Source organism: Abrus precatorius, unplaced genomic scaffold (genome assembly GCF_003935025.1).
Source record: "Abrus precatorius isolate BTA unplaced genomic scaffold, Abrus_2018 Scaffold8, whole genome shotgun sequence".
Lineage (NCBI taxonomy): Eukaryota > Viridiplantae > Streptophyta > Magnoliopsida > Fabales > Fabaceae > Abrus > Abrus precatorius.
The window spans coordinates 21,285,260-21,308,990 of NW_020874428.1; the positions used below are offsets into that span (position 1 = coordinate 21,285,260).

Here is a 23,731-nt window from a genome sequence, read left to right on the forward strand (position 1 = left end):
TGTGCAGTGTAAATTATCTTTCAATTTAATTCTAAAAAATGTTTAAATATTTTTAAAATTTGCCTATTTTAACAATAAAATAAATTTTAAATTCATATAATAATTGATGATAGTAATGAAAAGATTATTTCATCATTTACATACTATGTAATCATAAAATTAAAATTTTTATCCTATTTTTTATAAAAAAAATAAAAAAAATATTATACTCTATATCATTTTAACATCTTCAAAAGTTTTATTTTTCTTTTTAGCGCTTCTCTAAAAAAATTTACTTTCAATTTCTTTACAATACCTTTCAATAAAGTTTTACTTTAATTTCTTTATTACATCAAAAAATATAAAAGAACATAAATCAAAACATGTCAAACTCAATTATATATTTTCAAATATATTTTTTTCATTTTTAAAAAATAAATAAAATTTAAAATTTAAAAATAAAATCAAACTTTAATCTTTATACATAGCCATCCTTATGATATCAGATTCTATTTGATATCCAGAAATTTGCAGATAAAAAATACACTCAAATCTGCAAGGAAATGAAGCAAGAGTTACTAACAAGTAAGTTATAAAGGTGTGACCAGAAATACATTAACGAAGTTTATCTAAATTTACAAAACACGCATTGTTACATCTTACATAAAAAACTTACATAAATAACTGAGGTGCCCATAAAGATATCACACATATAAATTTGTTTTCACTAGTACTAAGATAGGAACTGGGGCAGGACTTGTCTTTCTATGTTCTTAGCAAGATACAGGTATGACGCCTCACTAAAATGGATACTGTCCCAAAATATATATTTTGAAGGGTCATCGCATACTGGTGTGAATTCATTACAAACTACTGATACTTCAATTAAGCCACTCCCGCAACACCCTTCGTTTGTCACCATGATACCTATTTGATAAATTGCCAACAAATGAAAATAAAAATAAAAATATGAAAACAACTTATTCTCTTTCTGTTATCTTCCATATAAGTATAATTTATCTTATGATCATACGAACATATAAAACAAATCTAAAAAAGATGATAAAACAAATCTAAAGAAAGTCTGGATAAGATATTTCTAAGAAACAGATTCACAATTTTTAAACATATTTGCTTATATTTTTAATATATTTAAAGAAAACAAACATAAAATTTCAAATAATTTAGTCTAAATATTAATAATTTAACATTTTAAAATAAAAAAGGAAGTAAAATAAAAATAATAATAAAAGTATATCCATTAATAATTTGAGTTAAAATATTTTATAAATAATTTAACTCATTTTAAAATCATAATAAATGTATTTTTATTTTGTCGCTTTTATCTATTTTCTCCTTTTAGAATAGATAAACTAAAATGTTAATGCGATAAATTTAATCATCACGTTTGAGGCAAGGTACATAAGTACATATAAAGATAACTACAAAATGTGCTCACCATATTTTTCAGGTTGATTGACAAGGTCGAGTGTAGAGTAATATAAGTCTGTATAAACAATTCTGCTTCCGGGAAGCATAGCTTGTATTTTAGATAATCTCTGTATCAATTTTCGATTATATAATTCAGAATCTGAATTCTCACTCTCTACACATTGCCGACCCCTTCCAAACTTTGATGTTATTTGAATAGGTATGCAACCAATAGGAGGAAGTCCAGCAACACCTATTTTCCGGCATCCAAGGTCATATAGGACCTACAATTTTACACAATTATAAGTGTGTATTTAAATTAATTTATTTTGACAAAATAATATCATTTGTTTATTAATTTTTAAAAAAATTTGAACATATTTTTTTAAAAAATATATTTATCAAACATGCAATAATATTCGTTGTTGCCTTAGAATTCAATCCTATGCAGTGGAATGTTCGGTCAATGTATCACAACCACCGATTTTAATATTTATTATTTTTAAATAAAAAATTATGAATTTCAATGGCTGAAATTATCCGTCGTAGTAATGTCACGGTAAAGAATTTTTTTCATAGATATTTAATGTGAAAAAATAAAGTAGCTATCGATAAAAAGTAAAATAAGAAAACTAAAGTAATCTATGTAACATTATATATATGTGTTTTTTTTCAGCAAAATTTAATTAAAATTATTTTTATTTTTTATGTTCTGATTCCTATTTTATAATAGCAACATATTTTCTTTAATTGTTAAATTTTTTAATTGTATTATTTTTTCTTCATGAGATAAAGAAAATGATATAAAAAATAAATTTGTGCCTTAATTTGGATAAAAGTATTAGGAGAAATGACTTTGCAGCTGAAAATTTGAGCTTTTAATTTATTTTGTAGTCACTAAGAAAATTTTCAAGCATTTTTAATGGTTATCAGCTTTAAAACAGTAATAAATTACTTAAGTTTACCTCAATGAAGATTTGAAGCCTATCTTGCAGATAATCTTGGTACTTATCCATGCTAAACATCAACCTTCTGACAGGAACTTCATAAAAATTGAAAATGACGTCATTAGATCCTACACTGATAGTAATAAGAGCATTTTCAAGTATCTCTTTTGTTTCGTTTTCTCCTACAATGTACTTGAGCTTTGCTATATAAGCTTTGAAATATTCAATTTGCTTGAACATTGATATAGCACTGAATGCAGTTGAAGTCACTTCATCAAAACCCGATCCGGCAGATGCAAAGTTAACACCAGTTAAAAGTTCTTCATTTGATAGGTTTGGGTCGAGAAAAGGAGGGATATAATCTTTGATGTTCAAGTTAGAGGCAAAGAAGTCAATAACTATTTTTCCATTACAGAATCTACCGGTTGGCACATGACCAGGGAAATCCTTACCGTAAGGGAAATGATTTGCCTTATTCCAAGTATTGATGTAGTTGTTATTACCTGTGTCCATTGTTGAATCTCCAAATGCTAAAATGGACGGGAAAATAGGTGATGTTATATTATTGTTAGTAGCAACAACAGCTACTATACAAACCTGGATCAACATGATCAAATGGAAAGTGAATCTCATTGCTATAACTTTCTTCTACGGATGTGTGATAAAATATAAAGACTTTCGTACTTATATAAATATTGTATTTATTTTATCGGTAGTATACTATAATTAATATAAAAAAAAATTTATGTCTTCACCTAATTTTGTCAGAAAGATACTAACAATAGATTATATAACTAGTAAAGTCACCGTGCATCACACAGAAATAATTATTACATTGTAATATAATATTATAATTATAATTATAAAACAAAAATTTATAAATTTTTTATCATATTTAAATTATTTTAAAATTTAAAATCAATTAATATATATTAATATTACTATTAATAAAAATATTAATTATTTGAAAGAAAGAAATATAATATATAATTTTATAAAAAAAAATTTATATTAATATTAATTAAAAAATATTTTTATAATAAATTTAATTTAAATTTTAAAAATTTTCTTTGTACACCACATTTATAATAATTTTTATACTTTTTCCCTACTTCAACATAAACTATTTAAAAATTCTAACATAATTTAGATAATAATAAATATTTAAATATAATTAATAAAAAACATTGAATTTATGCCTTTACTTAATTTTGTTGGAAGAAAAATACTAATAATACATTATATAACTAGTAAGGTGACCGTGCATCACACAGATAAATTATTACGTTATTATATAATATTATAATTTTTAATTATAAAATAAAAAATGTATAAAATTTTTATGATAATATTTAAAATTATTTTAAAGTTTAAAATTAATTAATATATTAATATTATTACTAATAAAAATATTAAATATTTGAAGAAAGAAATATAAAATATAATTTTATAAAGTTATTTTTTATATTGATATTAATTAAAAAGAAATTTTTTATTTTTATAATAAATTTAATTTAAATTTTAAAAGATTTTTTTGTACACTATATTTATAATAATTTTCGTACTTTTTCTATATTTAAATATAAACTATTTAAAAATTCTAATATAATTTAAATAATAATCAAAATTTAAATATAATTAATAAGAAAAACAGTAAATTTATATTTTTACCTAGTTTTGTCAAAAAAAATAGTAATAATATATTATATAATTAATAAAGTGACCGTGCATCGTATGGATAAATTATTACGTCATAAAATAATATTATAATTATTAATTGTAAAAGAAATAAAAATAATTTTATAAAATTTTTATAATAATATTTAAAATTATTTTAAAATTTAAAATTAATTAGTGTATATTAATATTATTACTAACAAAAATATTAATTATTTAAAAAAAATATAATATATAACTTTATTAAGTTACTTTTTTCATATTGATATTAATTAAAAAAGAAAATTTTTATTTTTATAATAAACTTAATTTAAAATTTAAAAATTTTCTTGTATACTAAATTTGTAACATTTTTTTTTTTTGGTATTTTTTTCATACTTTAATGTAAACTATTTGAGAATCCTAACATAATTTAAATAATCATCAACATTTAAATTAATATTTTTTAAAATATTGTTACTTATTTGAAGTTAATTCATTTACTACCTTTGTAATATTAATTATTTGCGCATATACAATATTGTTCATGGTTAAACCAATATCTATATTCAAAGTCTTCATGCATCAAATATAACATAAAAAAAATTTTTAGAGATTTGACAGCAAGTAAAGTTATCAATTAAAATAGAATTTTAATTTGAAAATAATGAAATTTATTCAAAATAAATTACAATCTTCAAATTGTCAGCAATTTGAGTAGACAAAGTGTCCTCTAAATATCTTTTTACATTAGGGTCATTATTATTCTACTAATATGCAAGATTTTGTTGTTCTATTTAGAAAACAAAATTTGTCACCTAATTTCAATCATTATTAATTTTTAAAATATATTTTAATACCATCCAATGACTTAAACTAGTTAATTAAATCAACACTATCAGCAAATCTCTTAATATTATATGAAACCTAATTGGCATCTAAATTTGTTTAAATAATTTCAACTTTGAATAGAAAGAACTTGAATAATATTGCATCAATCTTAAGAGAAAATATATTACTCATATTTGCCTATAAGAGTAGAAAACTATTTTAAGAATATTATAGGTTAAAACAAATATAAAAAATTAAACGAAACCAATATCAACACAACTCACCTCAATCATCTCTATTTTTATTTGTTTTGTAGACTTTCTAATGAACTATGATAGTGGATTTTCAAATATTGTGAAAGAAGCAGATTCAGTGAAATCCATAACATTAACATGCAGTTTAAACCTAGAAAAAATAATTAGTGATAAATCTAATAAAAAATTTACTAAATTAGTTTTAAATTAAATAGTTTATAAATAGTAATATTTATACATGTGAGAAGGAATATATACCTCTGACAATTTTCACCAAAAAAAAAAATTATGTTAATTTACTTTCAACTTCTTGAAACACTTATTACATGAGTCATTTTATCATCCCTTCTCATGTTTAATTTTAATAACTTAGGCAAGAACAATAGTAAATTCGACCTTTTCAAAGTGAAACTTCAAATTATGATTTTTATATATTTTAAAAAGAATTATTTGCATTTCACTTGATTATTTCAATACAATATATATATATATATATATATATATATATATATAATTTGTCTCCATTATTTCATATATGTTAATTCTTCGAGCTTGGAACAAATTATCTTCCATTGAAACAAAAGAGTACCCAGACCTCTAACTTAATACTTAACTTATACCTGTATCATTCACATTCATCCTATACTACAAATTGGATAGTTTATAAGTTAACAAAAATAGGAAACATCGTATAAAACATAATGATGCCTCTATAAATAAAAAATAATTTAAAAAAATATACTTATTCTTGTAATCAATAGTCTCTTTTGTTAGGATTTATGTACAACTTTATCCCATTATAAGCATTTGACATGCCTAAAGTTCCTAAAAGAACCATGAAATATAGTTTGTTGATAATAATAACTATCACACAATTAAAAAGACTTTAATATAGATAAAGAATCATACTACCAAATATTTTCATTTTACATAATTGAATAACCAAGATAGGTAAAGTATTAGAATATTCATTGTTTAGAAAATTAACAATCTAATCAGCAAACTCCTCCCGTAAAGTGCAAACAATTATTTGATTCCTATGAAACAAACTCACTATAATATAACCTTTAATTAGTATAAAGTAATGAAAGGGAAAAATAAATAACAAATATTTTAGTCATTAAAATATATTTTAAAATAATACTCACTCCAAGTCTTCGAGAACCAAATCAATTTGTTTGTTTTTCTTTTCATTTTGAGAATGGAACAAAATCAAAACAGTTAAAAAAATGTTGTCACAATTAACCTCTCAAATATTGGTGGTTGCCATCAAATTTAACTTATGTTTGTGTTTAGTAGTTCGCAACTTCTTTTAAAGAGTAATTACCATAAATTTTTTTATGATATACACATTGCTTTCATGCAGTAGTTTTTTATAATGTCATATAATATCCTTCCTAACTGTACAACGAATTCTTGAATTCTGAAATAATGAGAGAAGATGAAGGAATTGAATTAAATAATAAAAAATTTATACACTTTGACTAAAGAAATCTAACAGCTTCACCTTTTCATCAGCTAAAATCATGTCCATGCTATTGACTTGACTTTTATTTCTAAATTTAGAAGAAAACCACAAATGTGAAAAATGAGAAAGAAAGGAGAAGATATAAAAGAACAATAGGAAACAAATGTAAAAAAGGGGGGGAAAAAAAGAATAAGAGCGTAAAAGAAAAATAGGAAGAATAAGAGGAAGAGAAATAGAGAAAATTCACTTTCATTAATAATCAATATAAAACAAGGAAAGAGAGAATAGAGAAAAAAAAAAAAAAGAACATAGAAAAAAAAGTGATATTAATAATCAACGCTAGAGTAAAGTTCAAAGTAGAAGAGAATACAGAAGATTAAGAGAATATAAGAAAAGGAAGAAAGATGCATAGGAGAAAGAAAGAACAAGAGAGAGAGAGGAAGAAAGCATTGGTGAAGAAAGTATTTAAGGAAAAGTAAGAACTATGAAGATAAAGAACTATAAAGACAAAGGAGAAATGAGAAAGAGACACGATAAACGAGAGTGTATTTGTGAATTATGATATTAGGAATTTAAATTCGTGCATGTTAGGAATTGAAGTGGGCCAATTTTAGTTATAATAGAATTTCATGGAATTGGTCTAGGAAATTATAATTTCAATTTCAAATAGACATCCAAACATGATAATTAGAATTATGAAGTTCAATTTCAATTCCCACGTCCAATTTCATACTCAATTTCATACATTGAACGGACATTAGTATTAATTCTTATTCATTTCACTGTTGCAAGATCTTTCTAATATATAAACTCATTAATCATTATTCATTCATTCCACTATTCTTCACTAATCAAGTATCAATTATCTGTTTCTAAAATAAAATTTAAAGTAAACTATTAATATTAAAATTGTAAATTGTAAATTAAAGATACATACATTTAACTGATTTAAATTAAATTATTAATATTTATTACTGCAAGAATAAATGCATTAATATTAACATATTAATGTAATTGTAAAAACAAATTTTCTCCAAAACTCATCTACTTATAATATATATATATATATATATATATATATATATATATAAAGATACACTTTTTGTTATTAGATTAAATTTATTTAATTTTTTTTAATTATGTAAATTTTATTTGCTACATAATTAGTTTCATATAAACATTATTCAATAACAAAATTGTTCTTGAAAATTTTTTTCGTTCAGTATCAACATTTTATTAAGAATAAATTTAGAGTATAAGGAATACTCTAATCTATTACAATTAAAAAAAATTAACAATACATATCAATGAATCATTAATCCAATTCACGTATATAACTGATCTTCTTAAAAGTCCTACAACAAACTTCTTCCAAAATACATATTTCAAACATTTAACCCAAGCTTAATCATTTCATAGAATTATTTTTCATAAATATAGATAAAGTCCGTAACTTGAAGTCGTGTTCTTAGAATCATTCAATACTAAAATGATTAAATATAACTTTTAAAAAATAACTATTTAATAAATTTTAAGATAACTTTAATATAACTTAGTTTAATAAGATATAAATTAATTTGACTTTATTATCTCCTACCTGTACTAATATTATATTTTGAAATTTTCTCTTCTAAAATAAGAATAAGTATTAAAATAGAAAAAAAAACTTTATTTAACATTGATTTAAATTAAAAAAATTTATAAATATAACCAATTTTAAATTTATTAATAAATAGAAATTTTCTTTACATTTTTTTATCATTTTATAAGAAATAAATCTCCGTATCTTACTCAAAACAAAAATCAATTGGAATAAATTTAATTAGATTAGTGAAATTAGATTTAGCAAAAAATTAATTATATGATTAGAGCCAACTCAATTAAATTTGGGTTAGGTGGAATTGTATAAATTATTTAATTGATATATATTGATATCCATCAAATTACTTCATCACTGCCATTATGTTTAAATCTGTCATGAAAGGAAACTTTTATCAAATTTCCTACAAAAAGCGGTTATGAATCCTTTTTCAGTTTGACTCAAAAACGTGATTTGACTAATTTGTATTTTTACTCTTGATCAAATTTCTTCTTGCATATTGAAGTACTCTTACATAAACACTACCATTTGAAAAGCACTAAAACACCATAAAAATTTTAACTTAATCTTTTTTAACCCTCAATATTAGAAGCTCATTCTATCATTAACATTTAAATATTGAATACAATAAAAATATAATAAAATAAATTAAATAAAAATATAATCATTCAATTTAACTCATAAAAAAATTCTAATTGAATTCTTAGTTGTTGTAGTCTGTCTTCTTTGAAACAATAAAAATCAAATTTTAAGAACATAAAAATACTTTTTACCTCAATAATACAAATATTTTTAAAAATGAGATCTCAAATTTCAAATATTGATAACTATCTTTTTTTAAGCTAAAAATGATAACATATCACACTTTATACATAATACAAATAAAACATTTATTTCATTTGAAACATTAGTTTATTTCTTCACCTAATTTGTCATAATCATTTAAGAAGAAAAATACAAAACAAAACAAAAAATCAACTATTTATTTAAGGATAAAATAATTAAAGTATACATAAAAATTATAAAATAATTATTATTAAGTTATGTGTTAAGTTCATGCTTTGAGACACTTTTTTAGTATATATATACGTATTTTTTTATTTTACTAGATTTTTACATTAAATACTTTATGATTATGGTTTTATTGGCGATTATTTTAAGTCTTTCTTTCAGTACGAGTAGTTAAATCCATAATTAGGGCTGTAAGAATTTTTGTTTATGAATTTATACCCATAACAAAAATTAATTGAAATAAATTTAATTATAGTGAATGAAATTAGACTTAACAAAATATTAATTATATGTTTAGAGCTAACTTAATTATATTTGCGTTAGATGGAATCGGATAAATCATTTAATTGATATATATTGACATACATCAAATCATGTTCTCACTGTCATTTTGTCCAAGCCAGTCACTAAAAGAAACTTTAATCAATTTTACTAACAAAAGTAGTTATAAAGCCTATTTTGATTTGACTCAAGTATGTGATTTGATTATTTTATATTTTTACTTTTGATAAAATTCTTCTCGGATGTTGAAATATTCTTACATAAACACTACCTTTTGAAAAACACTAAAACACCATAAAAACTTCTATTTAATCTTCTTTAACCCTCAATAGTAGAAGTTCAAACTATCTTTTTAACACTTAATATTGAATGAAATAAAAAAATTAATAATAATTTAATTGTTCAATTCAACTCAAAAAAAAATCTAATTGAATTCTTAGTTGTTGTAACCTGTCTTCTTTGAAACAACAAAAAAAATAAAAATTAAGAACATAAAAGTACTTTTTATGTCAATAATACAACTGAATTTAAAAATGAGATTCTAAATTTAAAACATTGATAACTATATTTTTTTAGTTGAAAATGACAACATATCACACTTTATACACAATATAAATAAAGCATTTATTTCATTTGAAATATTAGTTTATTTCTTCACCTAATTTGTCATAATCATTTAAGAAGAAAAGTACAAAATAAAACAAAAAATCACCTATTCATTCAAGGATAATAAAACTAAAGTTTACCTAAAAAGTTATAAAATAATTGGTATTAAGTTATGTGATAAGTTCATATTTTGACACACTTTTTCAGTATGTTTATACGTACTTATTTTTATTTGAATAGATTTTTACGTTAATAACCTTATTATTATGATTTTATTTACGATTATTTTAAATATTTCTTTTAGTACCAGTAACTAAATCCATAATTAAGACCATAAGAATTTTTGTTAATGAATTTATACTTATAACAAAAATCAATTGAAATAAATTTAATTACAATGAGTGAAATTAGATTTAACAACAGATTTATTATATGATTAGAGCTAATTTAATTAAATTTACGTTAGATGAAATTGGATAAATCATTTAATTAATATATATTAAAGTCCATCAAATCACTTTCTCACTATCATTTTGTGGAAATCTGCCACTAAAAGAAACTGTCATCAAATTTACTAACAAAAGTGGTTATAAAGCCTATTTTGATTTGAATCAATGATTTGATTTGACTATTTTGTATTTTTACTCTTGATCAAATTCTTTTTGGATTTTGAAGTATTCTTACATAAACATTACCCTTTGAAAAATACTAAAACAGCATAAAAAATTTAACTTAATCTTCTTTTACCCTCGATACGAGAAGCTCAGTCTATCCTTAACACTTAAATATTGAATACAATAAAAATGATAATAAAATAAACTAAATAATAATATAGATATTCAATTCAACTCTTAAAGAAAATTCTAATTAAATTTTTAGTTGTTGTAGCCTGTCTTTCTTGAAACAATAAAAAAATAAAAATTTAAAAACATAAAAATACTTTTTATGTCATAACACAACTGCATTTAAAAATAAGATTCCAAATTTAAAACATTGATAACTATATTTTTTTAGTTGAAAATGACAACATATCACACTTTCTACATAATATAAATAAAGCATTTATTTCATTTAAAACATTAGTTTATTTCTTTACCTAATTTGTCATAATCATTTAAGAAGAAAAGTACAAAATAAAACAAAAAATCAACTATTCATTCAAGGATAATATAATTAAAGTTTACTTAAAAAATTATAAAATAACTGGTATTAAGTTATGTGATAAGTTCATATTTTAACATACATTTTTTTCAGTATGTTTATATGTACCTATTTTTTATTTGAATAAATTTTTACATTAATTACCTTATGATTATGGTTTTATTTATGATTATTTTAAGTATTTCTTTTAGTACCAATAACTAAATCTATAACTAAGGCCATAAGAATTTTTGTTTATGAATTTATACTCATAACAAAAATTAATTGAAATAAATTTAATTACAGCGAGTGAAATTAGATTTAACAACATATTAATTATATGATTTGAGCTAACTTAATTTAATTTCGGTTAGATGGAATTGCATAAATCATTTAATTGATATATATTGATTTCCATCAAATCACCTTCTCAGTGTCACTTCGTTCAAATCTGTTACTAAAAGAAACTTTCATCAAATTTACCAACAAAAGCGGTTATAAAGCCTATTTTGATTTGACTCAAGTATGTGAATTGACTTTTTTGTATCTTTTGTCTCTTGATCAAATTCTTCTTGCATGTTGAAGTATTCTTACATAAACACTACCCTTTGAAAAGCACTAAAACACCATAAAAACTTCAACTTAATCTACTTTAACCCTCAATGCTAGAAGCTCAATTTATCCTTAACACTTAAATATTGAATACAATAAAAATGATATTAAAATAAATTAAATAATAATATAAGTATTCAATTCAACTCAAAAAAATTATAATTGAATTCTTTGTTGTTGTAGCCAGTCTTCTTTAAAAGAATAAATAAACAAAAATTTAAGAACATAAAAATATTTTTTATGTCAATAATACAAATGCATTTAAAAAGGAGATTTCAAATTTAAAACATTTACAACTATCTTTTTTTAAGCTGAAAATGACAACATATCACACTTTATACATAATATTAATAAAACATTTATTTCATTTGAGACATTAGTTTTTTTTCCACCTAATTTGTCATAATCATTTAAGAAGAAAAATACAAAACAAAACAAAAAATCAACTATTCATTCAAGGATAATATAATTAAAGTTTACTTAAAAATTATAAAATTATTATTATTAAGTTGTGTGATAAGTTCGTATTTTCAGACACTTTTTACAGTTTATTTATATGTACTTAATTTTTATTTAAATATATTTTTATATTAATTATCTTATAATTATGGTTTTATTTGCAATTATTTTAAGTCTTTCTTTTAGTACAAATAACTAAATTCATAACTAGGGTTATAAGAATTTTTGTTTATGAATCTATACTCATAACAAAAATCAATTGGAATAAATTTAATTACAGTGAATGAAGTTAGATTTAACAAAAGATTAAATATAAGATTAGAGCTAACTTAATTAAATTTGGGTTAGATGAAATTGGATAAATTATTTAATTGATATATATTTACCTTGATCAAATCACTTTCTCACTATCACTTCGTTTAAATATGTCACTATAAGAAACTTTTATCAAATTTACTAACAAAAGCGGTTATAAAGGCAATTTTGATTTGACTCAAGTATGTGATTTAACTATTTTGTATTTTTACTCTTGATCAAATTTTTTCTTAGATGTTAAAGTATTCTTACATAAACACTACTCTTTGAAAAGCAATAAAACATCATAAAAACTTCAACTTAATCTTCTTTAACCCTTAATACTAGAAACTCAGTCTATCCTTAATACTTAAATATTGAATGCAATAAAAAAGATACTAAAATAAATTAAATAATAATTTAATTATTCAATTCAACTCATAAAAAAAATTCTAATTGAATTCTTAGTTGTTATACCCTGTCTTTTTTAAAACAATAAAAAAATAAAAATTTAAGAACATAAAAATACTTTTTATGTCAATAATATAAATGCATTTAAAAATGAGATTTCAAATTCAAAACATTGATAACTATCTTTTTTTAAGTGAAAATGACAAACATATCATATTTTATACAAAATATAAATAAAACATTTATTTTATTTGAAACATTAGTTTATTTCTTCACCTAATTTGTCATGATTATTTAAGAAGAAAATAACAAAACAAAACAAAAAATCAACTATTCATTTAAAGATAAAATAATTAAAGTTTACTTAAAAAATTATAAAATAATTATTATTAAGTTATGTAATAAATTCGTGTTTGAAACACTTTTCTAATATATTTATACATACTTATTTTTTTTATTTTAATAGATTTTAACGTTAACTACCTTATGATTATGGTTTTATTTGCGATTATTTAAAGTCTTTCCTTTAGTACGAGTAACAAAATCTATAACTAGGAATAGAAGAATTGTTTTTATGAAATTATTCCTATAACAAAAATTAATTGAAATAAATTTAATTAGAGTGAGTGAAATTAGATTTAACAAAAGATTAATTATATAATTAGAGCTAACATAATTAAATTTGAGTTAAATGGAATTGGATAAATCATTTTATTGATATATATTGACGTCCACCAAGTTACTTTCTCATTGCTACTTTGTTCAAATCTGTCACTAAAAGAAACTTTCATCAAATTTACTAACAATAACTGTTATCAAGCCTATTTTGATTTGCTCAAGTATGTGATTTGATTATTTTATATTTTTACTCTTGATCAAATTTCTTCTTGAATGTTGAAGTATTTTTACATAAACACTACCCTTTGAAAAGCACTAAAACACTATAAAAACTTCAACTTAATCTACTTCTTTAACCCTTAATACTAGAAACTCGGTCTATCCTTAACACTTAAATATTAAATACAATGAAAATGATAATAAAATAAATTAAATAATAGTATAATTATTCAATTCAACTCATAAAAAAATTTCAATTGAATTCTTAGTTGTTGTAGTATGTCCTCTCTGAAACAATAAAAAACAAAAATTTAAGAACATAAAAATACTTTTTATGTCAATAATATAAATGCTTTTAAAAATGAGATCTCAAATTCAAAACATTGATAATTATCTTTTTTTATGCTTAAAATAACAATATATCATACTTTGTAGATGGAATTGTTTAAATCATTTAACTGATATATATTAACGTCCATGAAATCACTTTCTCATTACAGAATTTAATTGAAATTACTTTCATTTTTTATGTTCTGATTCCTATTTTGTAATAGAAACATGTTTTCTTTAATTGCTAAATTTTTTTAATGTGTTATTTTTTCTTCATGAGACCACAAATCCTCTTTTTTCTTTGTTTATTTTCTGAATTAGTATTCATAACATGTTTGATGTATGGTTTATATCAAATGTTTAGGAGAGAATGATCTAAGTTAGCACACTAGTTTTTCTTTCATAAATATACCAATTAACATTTCAATGAATATTTTTTCTTCTTCTATAATGAGAATATAAATAATTCTTGTTTAGGAGTTAAATAAATATTTTTTTAAAATAAAAATAAATTTGTACAATTAATTTAAGATAACTATTTTAAATCGACGTTGTAGAACATTAATATCTTTTTTTATATGTAAATGAATCTCAAACTTATTTTTATTTTCAAATATTATTTTTTAAAATTTTTTTAATAAATTTTAGCAATGACTCTTTTAATTTTTAAAAATGTTTTTTTTCTTAAATAATATTTTTTTAAAATACATTTTTATCGTACCGACCACTTAGTGCAATAATTATTATATTCACATGACACAATTAAGTACAATGTCACGGAACCATTCTTTCCAAACAATTGTAGATTATATCTATAAACCAAAATCGGAGTTGCTAGCACGTTGATCATTTTGCAAATCCCAAGGTGCAAACCTTTTCCGTTTTATTTTTATTATTTTAATCGATGATTAAAGAAAGTTTACTTGGAAAAAATACCTAAATATATGAGGTTCTACAAAGAATTGCAATTGGACAACGCGAAAAAGCAAAAAAATAAATTTTTGCTCTAGAAGTCATAAAAAAAGTGTGAAAGCTGAGTAATTCTACTACATTTTCTTGGACATGCTAAAAAAATTTTAGGAGTTTGAACTCATCTCTATAATAATAATAATAAGTAAATAAGATAATTAAATTTAAATTAAATCTCACAATTTTTTTTATCTTATATTATAATTACTGTTATCGGTTATTTATTTTACATAAAAAATAAATTTATATATCACGTACTAGTTTCTTTTTTAAGCAAAAAATTTTCATGTTATATTATGTTGATTATAGTAAATTTATTTTTTTCTTATATTATTTTTAAAGAAAAATTTAAACCTCTTTGTTAATTGTTCTAGCAAAAATAAAATGTATATAAACACAATTTCTAACACTATAACTATAACGTGAATTTATTGTATAAGTTACTCTTATCATTTGCTTATGATAAAATTGGATATACAAGTAATTTAAATAAATAAAAAATAATTTCTTACATTTTTATGTCGATAAATAGAAAATCAAAAATATATTTTTAATCACAAATTTTTCTATAATTTTATAAATGACCAATTTAACATTTTTTATTTTTAAAATACAGATAGAAATAATAATATATAATAATGATATATAAATTACTTTGTTACGTGCATAATATTATAAAATCATAGAATTGTAAGAGTATTAACTTAACCATTATATATAGTATTATGTGCGGTGTAAATTATCTTTCAATTTAATTCTAAAAAATATTTAAATATTTTTTAGAATTTTCCTATTTTAACAATAAAATAAAATTTAAATTCATATAAGAATTGATGATAGTAATGAAAAGATTATTTCATCATTTACATACTACGTAATTATAAGATTAAAATTTTTAATCTATTTTTTATAAAAAAAATAAAAATATTATACTCTATCATTTTAACATCTTCAAAAGTTTTATTTTTCTTTTTTAATGCTTCTCTAAAAAAATTACTTTCAATCTCTTTACAACACCTTTCAATAACGTTTTACTTAAATTTTTTATTGCATCAAAGAATATGAAAGAACATAAATCAAAACATGTCAAACTCAATTATATATTTTCAAATATTTTTTTCATTTTTAAAAAATAAATAAAATATGAAATTTTAAAATAAAATCAAACTTTAATCTTTATACATAACCCTCTTTATGATTTCAGATTCTATGTGATATCCAGATAACAAAGTTTGCAGATAAAAAATACACTCAAATCTGCACTGAAATGAAGCAAGAGTTACTAACAAGCAAGTTATAGAGGTGTGACAAGAAGTACATTAACGAAGTTTATCTAAATTTACAAAACACACGTTGTTACATCTTACATAAATAACTGAGGTGCCCATAAAGATATGACACATATATAATTTTGTTTTCACTAGTACTAAGATAGGAACTGGGGCAGGGCTTGTCTTTCTATGTTCTTAGCAACATACAGGTATGATGCCTCACTAAAATGGATACTATCCCAAAATATATATTTTGAAGGTTCATCGCATACTGGTGTGAATTCATTACAAAGTAGTGATACTTCAATTAAGCCACTCCCACAACACCCTTCGTTTGTCACCATGATACCTATTTGATAAATTGCCAACAAATGTAAAAAATAAAAATAAAATATGAAAACAATTTATTCTCTTTCTGTTATCTTCCGTATAAGCATAATTTATTTTATGATCATGTGGATATATAAAACAAATCTAAAAGAGATGATAAAACAAATTTAAAGAAAGTCTGAGTAAGATATTTCTAAGAAACAGATTCATGATTTTTAAATATATTTGCTTACATTTTTAATATGTTTAAAGAAAAAAATAAAATTTCAAATAATTTAATCTAAATATTGATGATTTAACATTTTAAAATAAAAAAGGGAGTAAAAAAAAAAAAGAATAAAAGTATATCCATTAATAATTTGAGTTAAAATATTTTATAAATAATTTAACTCATTTTAAAATTATAATAAATGTATTTTTACTTTGTCACTTTTATCCATTTTCTCTTTTTAGAACAGTTAAACTAAAATGTTAATGAAATAAATTTAATCATCACGTTTGAGGCAGGATATATAGGTACATATAAAGATAACTAAAAAATGTGATCACCGTATTTTCCAGGTCGATTGACAAGGTCGAGTGTGGAGTAATATAAGTCTGCATAAACAACTCTGCTTCCGGGAAGCATAGCTTGAATTTGAGATAATCTCTGTATCAATTTTTTATTATATAATTCAGAATCTGAATTCTCACTCTCTATACATTGCCGACCCTTTCCAAACTTTGATGTTATTTGAAAAGGTATGCAACCAATAGGAGGAAGTCCAGCAACACCTATTTTCCGGCATCCAAGGTCATACAGGACCTACAATTTTACACAATTATAAATTAATTTATTTTGAAAAAATAATATCATTTTTTTATTAATTTTAAAATTTTTTTGAACATATTATTAAAAATATATTTATCAAACATGCAATAATATTCGTTGTTGTCTTAGAACTCGATCATGTAAAGTGAAATGTTCGGTCACTATATCATAGTCACTGATTTTAATGTTTGTTATTTTTAAATAAAAAAATTATGAATTTCAATGGTTGAAATTATCTGTCGTAGTAATGTCAAGGTAAAGAATTTTTTTCATAGATGTTTAATGTGAAAAAATAAAGTAGCTATCGATAAAAAGTAAAATAAGAAAACTAAAGTAATCTATGTAACATTATATATATATGTTTTTTTTCAGCAAAATTTAATTAAAATTATTTTTATTTTTTATGTTCTGATTCCTATTTTATAATAGCAACATATTTTCTTTAATTGTTAAATTTTTTAATTGTATTATTTTTTCTTCATGAGATAAAGAAAATGATATAAAAAATAAATTTGTGCTTTAATTTGGATAAAAGTATTAGGAGAAATGACTTTGCAGAAATTTGAGCTTTTAATTTATTTTGTAGTCACTAAGAAAATTTTCAAGCATTTTTAATGGTTATCAGCTTTAAAACAGTAATAAATTACTTAAGTTTACCTCAATGAAGATTTGAAGCCTATCTTGCAGATAATCTTGGTACTTATCCATGCTAAACATCAACCTTCTGACAGGAACTTCATAAAAATTGAAAATGATGTCATTAGATCCTACACTGATAACAATAAGAGCATTTTCAAGCATCTGTTTTGTTTCGTTTTCTCCTACAATGTACTTGAGCTTTGCTATATAAGCTTTGAAATTTTCAATTTGCTTGAACATTGATATAGCACTGAATGCAGTTGAAGTCACTTCATCAAAACCCGTTCCGGAAGATGCAAAGCTGACACCAGTTAAAAGTTCTTCATTTGATAGGTTTGGGTCGAGAAAAGGAGGGACATAATCTTTGATGTTCAATATAGAGGCAAAGAAATCAAGAACTATTTTTCCATTAGAGAATCTACCGGTGGGCACATGACCAGGGAAATCCTTACCGTAAGGAAAATGATTTGCCTTAGCCAAAGTATTCATGTAGTTGTTATTACCTGTATCCATTGTTGAATCTCCAAATGCTAAAATGGACGGGAAAATAGGTGATGTTATATTATTGTTAGTAGCAACAACAGCTACTATACAAACCTGGATCAACATGATCAAATGGAAAGTGAATCTCATTGCCATAACTTTTTTCTACAAATGTGTGATAAAATATAAGACTTTCATACTTATATAAATATTGTATTTATTTTATTTTATTTTATCGGTAGTATACTATAATTAATAGAAAGAAAAGTAAATTTATATCTTCACCTAATTTTGTCAGAAGAAAAATACTAATAATATATTATATAACTAGTAAAGTGACCGTGCATCACAGAGATAATTATTACATCATAATATAATATTATAATTATTAATTATAAAATAAAAACTAATAATTTTATAATTTTTTATAATATTTAAATTATTTTAAAATTTAAAATTAATTAGTATATATTAATATTACTATTAATAAATATATTAGTTATTTAAAAATAAGAAATATAATATATGACTTGATAAAATTATTTTTTATATTAATATTAATAAAAAAATATTTTTATAATAAATTTAATTTAAATTTTAAAAACATTCTTTGCACACCACTTTTATAATAATTTCTGAACTTTTTTCATACTTCAACCTAAACTATTTAAAATTTTTAACATAATTTAAATAAAAATTAATATTTAAACATAATTAAAATGACAGTGAATTTATGTCTTTACTTAATTTTGTTTAAAAAAAAAATACTGATAATATATTATATAACTAGTAAGGTGACCGTGCATCACATAGATAAACTATTACATTATTATAAAATATTATAATTATTAATTATAAAATAAAAAATATATAAAATCTTTATGATAATATTTAAAATTATTTTAAAGTTTAAAATTAATTAATATATATTAATATTATTACTAATAAAAATATTAATTATTTGAAAGAAAGAAATATAATATATAATTTTATAAAGTTATTTTTTTATATTGATATTAATTAAAAAAAACTTATTTTTATAATAAATTTAATTTAAATTTTAAAAGATTTTTTTTTACACTATATTAATAATAATTATTGTACTTTTTCCATATTTCAATATAAACTATTTAAAAATTTTAATATAGTTTAAATAATAATCAATATTTAAATATAATTAATAAGAAAAAGGGTGAATTTATGTTTTTACCTAATTTTGCAAAAAGAAAAATACTAATAATATATTATATAACTAGTAAGGTGACCCTACATCGCACAGATAAATTATTACGTTATAATATAATATTATAATTATTAATTATAAAATAAAGAAAAATAATTTTATAAAATTTTTATAATAATATTTAAAATAATTTTAAAATTTAAAATTAATTAGTGTATAATAATATTATTATTAATAAAAATATTAATTATTTGAAAAAAAGATATAATATATAACTTTATTAAGTTATTTTTTTCATGTTGATATTAATTAAAAAAAATTATTTTTATAATAAACTTAATTTAAAATTTAAAAAAATTTCTTCTACATTATATTTGTAACATTTTTTTTTGTACTTTTTTTATATTTTAACATAAACTATTTGAGAATCTTAACATAATTTAAATAATCATCAACATTTAAATTAATATTTTTTAAAATATTATTACTCATTTGAAGTTAATTTATTTACTATTTTTGTAATATTAATTATTTGCTCATAGTTAAACCAATACCTATATTTAAAGTCTTCATGCATTAAATATAATACAAATTTTTTTTAGAGATTTGACAACAAGTAAATTTATCAATTGAAATAGAATTTTAATTTAAAAATAATTAAATTTATTCAAAACAAATTATAATCTTCAAATTGTCAACAATTTGAGTGGACAAAGTGTCCTTCAAATATCTTTCTACGTTAGGGTCATTATTATTCCACTAATATGCAAGATTTTGTTGTTCTATTTAGAAAACAAAATTTGATACCTTAATTTCAATCATTAATAATTTTTAAAATATATTTTAATATCATCCAATGACTTAAACTAGTTAATTAAATTAACACTATCAGTAAATCTCTTAATATTATATGAAAGCTAATTGACATCTAAATTTGCTTAAATAATTTTAATTTTGAATAGAAATAACTTGAATAACATTGCATCAATCTGAAGAGAAAATCTATTACTGATATTTGCCTATAAGAGTAGAAAACTATTTTAAAAATATTATAGGTTAAAACAATTATAAAAAATTAAATGAAACCAAAATCAACGCAACTCACCTCAGTCATCTCTATTTTTAATTGTTTTGTAGACTTTCTAATAAACTATGATAGTGAATTTTCAAATATTATGAAAGAAGCAGATTCAAGTGAAATCCATAACATTAACATGTAGCTTAAACCTAGAAAAAATAATTGGTGATAAATCCAATAAAAATTTTACTAAATTAGTTTTAAATTAAATAGTTTATAAGTAGTAATGTTTATACATATGAGTAGGAATGTATACCTCTGAAAATTTTCACCAAAAAGAAAAAATTATAACTTCTTGAAACACTTGTTACATAAGTCATATTGTCATCCCTTCTCATATTCAATTTTAATAACATAAGCAAGAACAACAATAAATTTGACCTTTTCAAAGTGAAACTTCATATTATGATTTTTATATATTTTAAAAAGAATTATTTGCATTTCACTTGATTATTTCAATACAAAATATATATAATTTGTCTCCATTATTTCATGTGTGTTAATTCTTCGAGCTTTGAGCAAATTATTTTCCATTAAAACAAAAGAGTACCCAGACCTCTAACTTAATACTTAACTTATACCTGCATCATTTACATTCATCATATACCACAAATTAGATAGTTTATAAGTTAACAAAAATAGGAAACATCATATAGAACATAATAATGCCTCTATAAATAAATAAAAAATACTTATTCTTGTAATCAATAGTCTATTTTGTTAGGATTGATATATAACTTTGTCCCATTATAAGCATTTTGACATGTCTAAAGTTCCTAAAAGATCTATAAAATATAGTTTGTTGATAATAATAACTATCACACAATTAAAATGAGTTTAATATAGATAAAGAATCATACTACCAAATATTTTCATTTTACATAATTGAATAACCAAGATAGGTAAAGTATTAGAATATTCATTGTTTAGAAAATTAACCTTCTGATATGCAAACTCCTCCCATAAAGTGCAAACAATTCTCTGATTTATATAAAACAAATTCAATATAATATGACCTTTAATTAGTGTAAAGTAATGAAAGGGAAAATAAATAACAAATATTTTAGTCATTAAAATATATTTTAAAATAATACTCACTCCAAGTCTTCGAGAACCAAATCAATATGTTTGTTTTCCTTTCCATTTTGAGAATGGAACAAAATCAAAACAGTTAAAAGAGATGTTATCACATTTAACCTCTCAAACATTAGTGGTTGCCATTAAATTTAACTTATGTTTGTGTTTAGTAGTTCATAACTTCTTTTAAAGAGTAATTACAATAAATTTTTTTATGATATACACATTGCTTTCATGCAGTAGTTAATGTGATATAATATCATTTCTAACAATATAATGAATTATTGAATTTTGAAATAATGAGAGAAGATGAAGGAATTAAATTAAATTAAAAAATTATGCACTTCGACTAAAAAAATCTGACAGTTTCACCTTTTCATTGGCTAAAATTATGTCCATGCTATTGACTTAATTTTTATTTCTAAATTCAGAAGAAAATTACAAATGTGAAAAATGAGAAAGAAAAAAGAAGACGTAAAAGAAAAATAGGAAACAAATGTAAAAAAGAAAAAAAAAAGAGCTTAAAAGAAAAATAGGAAGAATAAGAGGAAGAGAAATAGAGAAAATTTACTTTTATTAATAATCAATATAAAATGAAGAAAAAGAGAACAGAGAAAAAACAAGAGAACATAAGAAAAGAAGTGATATTAATAATCAACGTTAGAGTGAAGTTCAAAGTAGAAGAAAACACAAAATATTAAGAGAACATAAGAAAAGGAAGAAAGATACATAGAGAAAAGAGAGAACAAAAAAGAGAGAGGAAGAAAACATTGGGAAGAAAGTATTTAAGGAAAATTAAGAACTATGAAAATAAGGAACTATAAAGACAAAAAGGAAATAAGAAGGAGACACAATAAAACAGAGTGTATTTGTTAATTATAATATTAGGAATTCAAATTCCTAAGGTGCATGTTAGGAATTGAAGTAGGCCAAATTTAATTATAATAGAATTTCATGGAATTGGTCCATGGAATTATAATTCCAATTTCAAATAGACATCCAAATATGATAATTAGAATTCTAAAGCCCAATTTCAATTCCTACTTCCAATTTCATACTCAACTTCATACGTTGAAGGTACATTAATATTAATTTTTATTTATTCTATTGTTGCATGATCTTTTAAGTATATAAACTCATTAATCCTTATTCATTCATTTCACTATCAGGTATCAATTATATGTTTCTAAACAAAAATTTAAGGTAAACTATTAATATTAAAATTATAAATTATAAATTAGAAATAAATACATTTAACTGATTTGAATTAAATCATTAATATTTATTACTACAAGAATAAATGCATTAATATTAACATATTAATGCAATTTTGGAAGCAAATTTTTCTCTAAAACTCATCTACTTTTATATATATAAAGATAAAGATACACTTTTTTTTATTAGATTAAATTTATTTAATTTTTTTAAATTATGTAAATTTTATTTATTACATAATTAGTTTCATATAAGTATTATTCAATAACAAAATTGTTCTAGAGAATTTTTTTTGGCTAAGCATCAACATTTTATTAAGAATAAATTTAGAGTATAAGGGATACTCTAATCCGTTACAATTAAAAAAATTAACAATACATGTCAATGAATCATGAATCCAATTCACATATATAATTGATCTTCCTAAAAGTCCTACTACAAACTACTCCCAAAATACATATTCCAAACATTTAGCCCAAGCTTAATCATTTCATAGAATTATTTTTCATCAATATAGATAAAGCCCG

At 21.4% G+C, this 23,731-nt stretch overlaps 1 protein-coding gene across 1 annotated transcript; it reads right to left on the reverse strand.

The window, feature by feature from the left end:
• Window positions 1–712: 712 nt before the first annotated feature.
• LOC113874436 (GDSL esterase/lipase At2g24560-like) lies at window positions 713–2,990 on the reverse strand. The gene is made up of 3 exons (XM_027512658.1): window positions 2,376–2,990; window positions 1,439–1,694; window positions 713–906 (listed from the first exon to the last, which is right to left on the reverse strand). Exons 1-3 carry the CDS (start codon window positions 2,988–2,990, stop codon window positions 713–715), a joined length of 1,065 nt encoding a protein of 354 aa, XP_027368459.1.
• Between the last annotated feature and the right edge of the window lie 20,741 nt (window positions 2,991–23,731).

Coding starts and splice junctions, on each gene's coding strand:
- LOC113874436 (XM_027512658.1), bottom strand. CDS start 2,990: ATGAGATTCACTTTCCATTTGATCATGTTGATCCAGGTTTGTATAGTA. Junction 1,695..2,375: donor GGCTTCAAATCTTCATTGAG/GTAAACTTAAGT, acceptor GTAAAATTGTAG/GTCCTATATGACCTTGGATG. Junction 907..1,438: donor CAATCAACCTGAAAAATATG/GTGAGCACATTT, acceptor TTTATCAAATAG/GTATCATGGTGACAAACGAA.